Source organism: Alosa pseudoharengus, unplaced genomic scaffold (genome assembly GCF_046254945.1).
Source record: "Alosa pseudoharengus isolate Yale_2024_CS ecotype anadromous, Long Island Sound unplaced genomic scaffold, YU_APseudo_1.1 YU_APseudo_1.1_scf_12, whole genome shotgun sequence".
Classification (NCBI taxonomy): Eukaryota; Metazoa; Chordata; class Actinopteri; order Clupeiformes; family Clupeidae; genus Alosa; species Alosa pseudoharengus.
This window is the reverse complement of record NW_027468587.1, coordinates 7,960,767-7,970,766: the sequence shown is the minus strand read 5'-3', so window position 1 is coordinate 7,970,766 and position 10,000 is coordinate 7,960,767. Positions and strand designations below refer to the sequence as shown.

General features: G+C 48.4%; 1 protein-coding gene across 2 annotated transcripts in view; it reads left to right on the top strand.

The window, feature by feature from the left end:
• The window catches only part of rims2a (regulating synaptic membrane exocytosis 2a), a 126,305-nt gene that overhangs the window by 108,491 nt on the left and 7,814 nt on the right, over positions 1-10,000 (top strand). Inside the window, exon 1 of one of the 2 annotated variants that reach the window (XM_076279970.1) lies at positions 9,631-9,817. The exons of the other annotated variant lie outside the window; for it this stretch is intronic. Coding sequence (XP_076136085.1) covers positions 9,661-9,817 — 157 coding nt within the window. The 5' untranslated portion in view covers positions 9,631-9,660. Of the gene's footprint in view, positions 1-9,630; positions 9,818-10,000 lie in introns of those variants that run through there. 2 annotated transcript variants of the gene reach the window in all.

Here is a 10,000-nt window from a genome sequence, read left to right as displayed (position 1 = left end):
GAGATATGAGCTCACTTCCTGTTTTGGGAAAAACAAACAAACAAACACAAAAATACACAAACAAATACAGAAATACACAAACAAACACACAAGTGTGTTGCCTGACCTTGTACCTTGTTTACCCTCTCCACTCCCTGTTTATACAGGGCATAGTAAAGGGGAATGATTGCTATTCATTTGTGACTAGTTTATGGCACTTGGCGTTGGTTTCATTTAAAGGAGGTAGACAGTGCAATAAAGCAGACGGCATTTTAAGAGCTGTCCTCCCTGCCCTTATCTCATCATCATAGCCTTGAAAATGGGCCAGGATGCTCCATGAGGAATAACAGGGAGGATGTGTTGACCCGAGGCTTTTTGCGCGGGGCAGCTGACCGCAGCTGTCTGCCAAGCACCTTATTCCTGGAGTCTTTTAAAAACTGTTTGGCAATCGCTTCCAGAGCGTAGACGCTGACCTGTGATCACCTGTCAATTCACTCCACTCCCACTTTAACAAAGGAGTCCCACAAGAGGGACCAAGGGATGACTGGAGTTGGACAGGACTGTCTCTGCCCTGCTTATGAATTGGGTGCATCCTTGACAAAGGGTACATTTACTGACCTAGTGCTTGTACCTGTATTTCAGTGGTCATATTTAGGAGACTAATCCTATGGAAGGGAGGGTCTTATCATGTTAATTGTGTATTATTACACGGCTCTTCAGAGTGCTGCAGAATGCTCCATTCACTTGAATAGGCCTTCCCAACGTTCGGCAGTCTGCTAATTCTCAATAACAGACCATTACTTAGTATAACAGACCGCTGTCAAGGAAAATGGGCTTTGTGCTTTTAATTTACGTTTTTCATATTACTGCGCCAGGACTGGAACTTCATTCAAAAGTGAAAGCAGACGGTTGATCAGCAGTGTTCTAAAGAATGTTTGATTCAAGTTCAGCGTGTGCTGTTGTGAACTTTTTGTTTCTCACCAAAAGCCACTATGAAACGGTAACAAATAGTCTATAGCCTAGGCTATGTACGCTAAAGAGTCACATCGTGGGGAGTTTATTGTTTTGTTTTGTCAAGTAGCCGTGTAATAAGCTGGATAATGTATAGAACGCCGGTCATTATTGGGAAAATAAGTCCCTTCAGGGCGGAACAAGACCTGTCGGGACTTATTTTCCCAATAATGACCGGCGTTCTATACATTATCCCTTACTTAAATACTTACCTGTGGAAGGCAGCACTCTGTTCAAAATTATGCTATGAGATGTTGTCCTACTTCCTCTGGCACAGTTGAGAAGACTCATCTCAGTCTGTAGCGTAATGGGAAGAGATGAGATGAGATGCGTGAGAGCATGTAGGGATGTGCTGATGTGTGTGATATGGGCTCTGCTTACTGCAGTGGTCATCACAGGGCCCACTGAACCCCCCCCACCACCCACCATCCCCCCCACCCCCCGTGGACCGGTTATGCATAGTGCAGCTGGGCCGACTGTATCCAGATGCACAATACCCTCTTTCCCTGCAAACATAAATGCTTATAGTAAATTAGTGTGTGTGTGTGTGTGTGTGTGTGTGTGTGTGTGTGAGAGAAAGAGAGGGGGGGGGGGAGAGAGTTGATAGACCCAGTGCTGAGCTTTCAGTCTGGGTAATTCATCTTCAGCAGATATGAGAACTCCTTTCTTCGCAGTACTTCTCCTTTCTTCCCACTCTCCCTCTTTTCTTCCTCCTCTCCCTTCACTCTCTCTCTCTCTCTCTCTCTCTCTGTCTGTCGGGTTCCTTTCCGCTCCCCCTCTCTCTCCCTGCTCTTTTCTTTTTGCAGCACCTCTCCTTTTCTCCCCTCTTTCTCCCTTTTCTCTGCCTCTCTCGTTCCCTCTCCCCCCCCCCTCTCCCTCTCTGCTGTAATTAGTCTCGGAGGGGGCCACTGGAGTGGTGGGTCAGGCGGGATGATGCATGAGGCGCCCAAGCTAAGGTGCTCAGGTACGCTTCCCCGCACCCCTCAGCCTTGCACCCAGTTACCGGGCAACCGCATGCCTCGCTGGCTCAGAAGAGAGCATTCACCACCACCACCACCACCTTCTATTCCACCAACTCAATTTGGAACATGGATATATTCAGCTCCGACCTACATACAGTCAGCTAGGGGGGTCTCTCAGTGTGTATGGAGAGTGGTCTGTTGTGTTGTATTGTAGGCCGCTGTGTGTTGGATTGCAGTTTCTTCTTCTTTTGCACTTTTCCGTTGCCCATCGTTTTACACGTTCCAAACAACGAAGGCCTCTGCCAAGGACGCTGAGAACCATCTCGGGTCAGTGAGGGTCCTTCCACTCGGAGTTATGCAGCCCCTTTATCAGTGGCCTGTGGAGCGATGGTGACTTATGAGCTGTCCCTGTTCCCCACATCGCTGCTCCTTAAAAGGCACAGATAGAGAGTCCAAGCTGGCGCCTGCACTAATCAGAATTTGGCTTTGTCGAGCCAAAATAATGATAAAAAAAAAAACACAACGTACAGGACAACAGTAACTACTCACCCTTTGTCCAAACACTGCTGATGGGCTTGTAGTGGTTTTGTTAGTGCTGTGTTAGTGCTGTGTTAGCGTTGCGTTAGCGTGCCAGGTCTGGGCGTGATGTACACAAGGCCTGCGCTTACCCCGTTTGAGCCCAGCCATAGATCATGTGAGCTGGAGCGCTAACGTGTTTATCAGCGCTAAGCTCTGCTAAATGTGGCAGTGTAATAAGTTGGTTTGGGATGAAGCCGTGTCTGGTCTACTGACTGTGTTTGCGTAGCAGATTCAGGCGAGAAAGAAGAAAAACAACGAGCCCATATCGCAGCCAAGTCTGTGAGTCCTGAGGTCCTACAGCACGTTAATGGTTAAGCACGTTAATCGGTCGCTGAGTGCACCTGAATCATTGGGATGCTGGGGTTAGTCCATCAAAGGAGTGTCATGGCAACGGGTGCCGGCGTAGGGTGCCATGGGTGCAGCGCTCACGTGCAGGCTTAGCTGACATGGGGGTGGGGAGGGGGTGGCATCGGGCCGAGGTCCAGCTTTACCCAGCATGCACTCTGCCAGCCTCCCTTCCTCTGCACCCGATTTCCACATTTACTGCACTAAGACGGGGCTTTTTGACCCATTTCAGTTTCAGAGACATATGTCCCAAACTCAAATGTATTATGTTGTTTATGTATGCGTGTGTGTGTGTGTGTGTGTGTGTGTGTGTGTGTGTGTGTGTGTGTGCGTGTGCGTGTGTGTGTGTGTGTATGTGTGTGTGTTTGTGTGTGTAAAACAACAAAAAGGTGACTTCACAAGTAAGGAAATGATGTCAATTGAAATCCTTCTGATAGATGCGATGCGACTTTAGCCTACAGCCAAACCATGTGCACATAAGAAATAGCACAGAGACTTTAACTCCTACTAGCCCTGTCTCTGTATTGAGTGAGTAAGCTCTACAGACACAGCAATTTTACACCCACAGCTGTTCTGCAAAAGCCAAAGATGTTCTTCCTCTTTTGGGTCTTGTTCCAGAATGCCCAAATAGACTCTGTTCCCCTTCTGGAGTCTGCTGGAGCCCACTCTTCATGGGGAGGTGCTATGAGTAACATATACTGCTATTTTAACAGCCTAAATGGGTAGAGACTGAACATCCATTTTTTTTTTTATTTCTCTTTTTTCGGAGATGTCGAAATCCCCCTGATCAGTAAAAGCAATAAGACATGTACTGTAGACAGCGTTGGTGAAGACTGGAGGCAGAGACGGGGTGTTGTGGCAGAAGAGAGTGACAGAGAGAGAGAGAGCGAGAGAGAGAGAGGAGGGAGGGAAGGAGAGAGCGATGTGTTGCAGAAAGAGCTTCTGATCGATCGGTACATGCTCGCTGGCTCGCGCTTCTGTTTGGGTCGGTGCCTGGCTGGCTCTTATTAATGCCAGATGTCTTTCTCTCTCGCTCGCTCTCTCTTTTTTTTATCTCCCACTCAATCCCGCTCCGTTCTTTCTCTCTCTCTCTCCCTTCATCCTTCTATCTCTTGCTATACATGTACGCAGGCCCCTTCATGTGTCTATCCCTCCTGCTTTCTGCCCCACCAGTTCTGTTGATGTCCAAAGGGGTCAGTGAGAGGGGTCTGTGCTCTGTGTCTGTGGAGTTAATTGTCTCCTGATCTGGGACCCGGTCGCCCAACACCCCCATCCCCCGTCCTTCACCCCACTCGACCTCCAATGCCTGTTCGACTCGCGTGCACTATCTCTCTCTCTCCCTCTCTCTCTATCCCTCTCTCTCTCTCTCACTATCCTTCTCTCTCTCTCTCTCTATCCCTCTCTCTCTCTCTCACTATCCCTCTATCTCTTATTCTCTCTCTCTCCCTCTCTCCCTCTATCTGTCATTCTCTCATTCTCTCTCCCTCTCTATCCCTCCCTCTATCTCTCATTCTCTCTCCCTCTCCCCCTCTCTCTCGTTCTCTCTCTCTGTGCACAGGCTGTATAGGTTAGCTGATTGGCCAGCTGTATTTGGGTTAGTCTGCGTGCCTGCGTGTGTGTCGCTATGTGAGGTTCCGCGCGCCCCATCCATCATGGAAATCCTGGGATTCTGGGTCTTGGGCAGTTTGTGACAATAACAGAATCAGATGGAGTCCGTCTCGTGGGGCCAACATGTTTCTTCTAGGACGCTGTGCTTTTCCTGACCAGACTGGTCGTCTGAAGGATGTTGATCCTTTGCAGGTCTGGCAAGGATCATGGCTGTGTGTGTGTGTGTGTGTGGAGAGAGAGGGGGGGGGGGGGGGGGGGGTGTAAGCAGAGATATTTTTCAAGCTCCATTAGATTTTGTTTAGACACCTATGAGATACAAACACTAGTGTTGGTTTTGTCAGAAGCACTTTTCTCTCTTTCAACCCAACTCTCTGCAAACAGGTGCCGCTGTGTGTCACTTCGGGGAAATACACCGCACACATACCTCCGTGCGTGATCCTCTCCATAGTGTCTCCAGACGAGATCCTGAGTGTCTGTGTGTGTGTGTGTGTGTGTGTGTGTGTGTGTGTGTGTGTGTGTGTGTGTGTGTGTGTGTGTGTGTGTGTGTGTGCATGTGCGTGTGTGCATGCGTTCCAGACAGTCTGTCTCTCCTGTCGTCTTTTGTTATGTTTCAGAAGTGTCTTACGACAACGGCCCAGGGGTCTGTTATGGGTAGGGGGTTGTGCAACAAAACAGTTCCTGTTTAACACAGGTTGTCACATACATGGAAGGAGGTAAAGGCGTCAGCAACGACACTTAGGACATCTCTCAGTGTTCTAGTCTTATCACCAGTCACATTCACATTATTCACATGTACCATATAATGCAATGTAATGTAATGTAATAATGGTGCCTGAAACATCATTAATTCTCAACATAAACATTTTTTAAATCATTCATGTCATTTTCTGAGCTTTTCACCACCATAGAATGGTGATGGTGACCATAGAAATATGGGGAAATAGGCAGGAAAGAATAGAGTGACGGCTTAGTACCCTTTGTCAAGGGATTGCCGACAGTATATATGTAGGCTGGTTAGCTGATTTGAAGTAAAGACATGATACAGTAATAACTGAAGTTTAAATATGAAGTGTCTTGATCAGACACGTGAGAGGTTGGTGGAGTTAATGTTTTTCATCTTTTTTACTACTCTTGTTCCCTCTTATGCATAGGCAATCTGAACTATCTGTGTTAGCATTAGCAGAACAGACTATTATTAGCAGAGCTAATTAGCTGGCCCTGTGCTGTAGTCTTTTATTGAGAGATCTGCTCATGAACAAGCTGATGCTTTATTATTGGCCTGCATCGGGGCTGGCTAGTGTTGTAGGTCAAGGAAGCCTGTAATTAATTTGTTGCTTGAGATCAGTGTTGCTTTGGCAACAGAATTGGAACCTGCGATTCAAACCTGCGCTGGCGCACGTGCTGGGTGGACTGGCTGTGTGTCCGCATCAGAAACGGCTGGCGTCACTTGTGGAACGTGTTGCTTCTTGCTTCAGACAATTCGGCGACACGTGTGAAATGCGTCCCATGTGCTGACGGCGCCGCCAACGGCGAGCACTTCACTTCCTCTCGTGTCCTGCTTTTGGACCAAGGCCGAAAATGCCGAACAAATGACTGGGAACACACAACTTGTATGCAGAGCTCCACTTGAGAGGGAGAGACTGCCAATAAAAGAATCAAAGTTCATCCATGAATCAGTGCTGAAGTGCTTTTTAAAAAAAATAATCTTCGGCAAAGCTTCTTCCAAACAGTTATTGTCTCTCCACTCCAACACACTCACTTGATGCTGTTTACTAAAGTACTTGGGCTGGGGATCGATTTGGACCTGGTCGTTGTTGGTCTGTGGCCTAGTGAAGCAAGCAGAGTGAAGAAATTAGCTTGTTTTTACAAACACATACAGTACACAATCATCATTTGCTCATCAACGAAACAAACAATGCTCATGTTTACTAAACGGTCCTCGTCATGTTTTATCTTATTCTCACAACAAATACAATCGTTTCGACTTTCTTTCTTTTTGTGCTTCATTCTATCTGAACCGCAAAATCATTGAGCAACATAGCATAGCATAGCTTAGCTTAGCATAGCTTAGCATAGCAGCAACATAGAGTAGCAGAATGTAGGCTTTGTTGACATCTGAAGGTTTTCTGCTCCCAGCAACCTCCAGCATGCATAATGCATCTTGAACTTTCTTACTATTTCATCCTGCTTTCAGCTTGGAGTAATTAGTTTCCATAAATGTAAATGCACTCGTTTCCCTCTTGTCTTTGGGTCCTCTGGTTGTGTGTGTGTGTGTGTGTGTGGGGGGGGGGGGGGTTAAACTTGTGTATGTTTGGGCAGGTGGCGGCGTGGCGTGAACTCACTGAGAGGCATGTGATGCGAGGATGGAGATCACTGAAGCATACCATAGCAGCCACACACACACACACACACACACACACACACACACACACACACACACACAGTATGGTCCCATCAGCCATTTCAAAAGGGACAATCTGGAGCAGAGCTCATCACAGCACTTAACAAATGGGTGGCGCATGCTTTGCACTGTCTCACTGTGTTCTATTGCTGTTTTTTAAGATTGTAAATTAAAAAAAAAATTACGATTGTAAATACCGTAATCATCATTTAGCAGTGCATTATGCTGCTTTTGTAAAGACCCTGTGCGTTTTTAGGTCAGGTACTCTCAGGGTTTGAAATGAGTACTTCTGCTTCTCACAAGGCCATCGCTAACGTTATTATGATCATCAGTTTTTATAATGAATAACAAAGCTTAGAAAATGGGTCACTTGCTCCATATTAAAAGTGAACAAACAGTCAAGTAGACCTTGAAACTCCGGTAGTCAGGTAAATCTCTCCACCTCTCTCTACCTTCAAACCGACCCTGGCTCATGTCGTCTGTCTGAGTGGGCTCACGCTAGACTGGACCGAGCCGTAGCACTGAGATGAGAAACGCTGTTGAGCGGCGCTGGCACAGTCGCTGGCCAGCCTGCTGACCTCACTGGCCTGCTGAGCTCACCGGTTGTCCTCAGGAAGCGCTGTGGCCAAACACAGACCCATCTGTCCCATTTGTCTTCTTTGCAGGAGTTTACTTTTAAGAGTAAGAGCGTAGGAGCGCATGAAAGGGGAACGGGGGAGGGCTGAGGTGGTTTTGTGGGGCTGTTGGAGTGTGAGCGGGGGGAAAAATGCCCCATAGGTGGCTAGAAGTGAGGTGGTTTTGTAGGGCTGTTGGAGTGTGAGCGGGGGGAAAAATGCCCCATAGGTGGCTAGAAGTGAGGTGGTTTTGTGGGGCTGTTGGAGTGTGAGAGGGAGAAAAAGTGCCCCATAGGTGGCTAAAAGTGTGAACTGGCAAATTGTTATTGACAGATCTTTAGATATAGGCTGGCAGATGAGCCTGTCTCTTTCGTAAGTTGTTTTCTTCTTCTCAGGAATAGGGAAGATGGTGAGATAGGACCAGGGAGGAGTGGTGGTGTGTTTATGGGGGGGGGGGGGTGGGGGGGTGGCAGAGAGCTTTTAAGTGCTGAGCACCGTAATTGCCATCTTTGTGTGCCCATTCTGCCAACATTTTCTCAGAGCGAGGGCCCCGGTGGTGGCTCCGGTGACAGGCTTGTCAAAACACCGCGGCTTATCCGGCTGCTGCTGTGCCGCTCGGCGCGGTGCTCAATTCAGCCTGGCCTTTTGGAGGACACTCCACTGGCAGCTGAGGTCACTCTCTGGAGAGACAACAGGCTTGCATCTGCCTCTCTTTAGCTGTAAAGAGGAAACTGGGGTACAACATGACAGACAGGTTTCCTTCATCGATAAGGGTGGACGGTCCTATCCCTTTTTGTATTAACAAGAAAAACAGAGTTGAAGGAAAAGAAATGCATTGATATATTGAAGGAAATAGATTGTTTTTGCTTGTCTGATTGTAGGTGTTAAAGAATTTAAATAATTGTTATACATACGTATGTATAAAAAATGTGTTATCTTCTTGGAATCTTTAGAATATACAGTGACACTTTACCACATATTTAAAATCTAGAGGAAAAACACTGTAGGTGTAGCAAGATTGGAAGCAAGGTGTCGCTAAAAGGAAAAATACTGGCCCTTGTTTTGAAGATGGAGGGGGCTGGTGAGGATGGGTTAGGGTTTGTATAGTGTGTGTGTGTGTGTGTGTGTGTCCTGTGTGTGTGTGTGTGTGTCCTGTGTGTGTGTGTGTGTGTGTGTGTGTGTGTGTGTGTGTGTGTTTATTTGAGCATGTCTGTGTATGTGTGTAGGTTAGGGATGCTGACCTCTCCCCTAATGACAAGTGTGTGTGTGTAGAGACTGTAACTCTTCACTTCATTGCACAGACACCATACACACACTCACAGTATCTCTGGGTAGAGCTCTCGCGCCTGGAGGACCATTTGAGGTGCTCATCATAGAGTCTCCACTGATTGGCTGAGCTGGAGCTGAGGGCCGCCTCCCTCTCCTCTCCCCCTCCCCCCCTGCCTCACTCACAGGCGAGATGCGTTAGAAAAGACCGAGGCAGCGAGAGGAGGGAACAGAATCGCTGCAGCCACGAGACTGCACACACACAGCGCAAAGCCAGCACCGAAGGCAGACACACTCGGCTTACCCTCCAGGGGATCTAACACACTCTCTATTGCACACACACTCTCATACACACGCACACACACACACAGATATACAAGGATAAAAACCTGGTCACTGACGAGCCTAGTGTCCACAGATTGCTACCTTGCCCCGGAGAAGTAAGCAGCACGCGACCCAGTGTGCCACCACCACCACCACCACCACCACACCACCTGCGCCACCACGTGCTGCGCCAACCTCAAGAGGGCAAGGGCAGCGGGAGAGTGGCAGAGGGAAAGAGAGGGACAAGGTTGGCAAGGAGGAGGACTCAACTCAGGGCAGCCAGCTAAAGCTCCGCACCAGAGGGACGTTCGGCCGTGTGACGGAGAGAGAGAGAGAGAGAGAGAGAGAGAGAGAGAGAGAAGCCATCGCAGCTGAAAGCAAGAGAGAAACGAGACGAAGCGCTCTGTTGCCGGGCACCAGAGAGCTGAACGCGCTCCCAGCAGACGCACTGCAGAAGCATCTGAAGAAGAGAACAGAGAGAGACGGAGAGAGAGAGAGAGAGAGAGAGAGAGAGAGAAAAAAGCCAGAGAAATAGAGAGTAGAGTAGTTTCCGTGGCGATAGAGTCCGGCGATGGGCAGACAGAGCCAGGATGCCGCGGCGGTAGCGGTCAGCGGGGGGCCCAACGCCCGCATGCAGCGCTCACAGAGCCGCTTGAGCCTGTCGGCCTCGTTCGAGGCGCTCGCCGTCTACTTCCCCTGCATGAACTCCTTTGATGAGGAGGACGAAGGTAAGATGAAGACGCCGAGCCCGAGCAGATGATGGATGCTGTGTGTGTGTGTGTGTATGTTTGGGTACAATGAAAGTGTGCTTTGTTTATGTATGTATGCATGCACCTGTGTATATGTGTGTAAGTGTGTGTGCGTGCGTGTGTGTGCGTGTGCGTGCGTGTGTGTGTGTGTGTGTGTGTGTG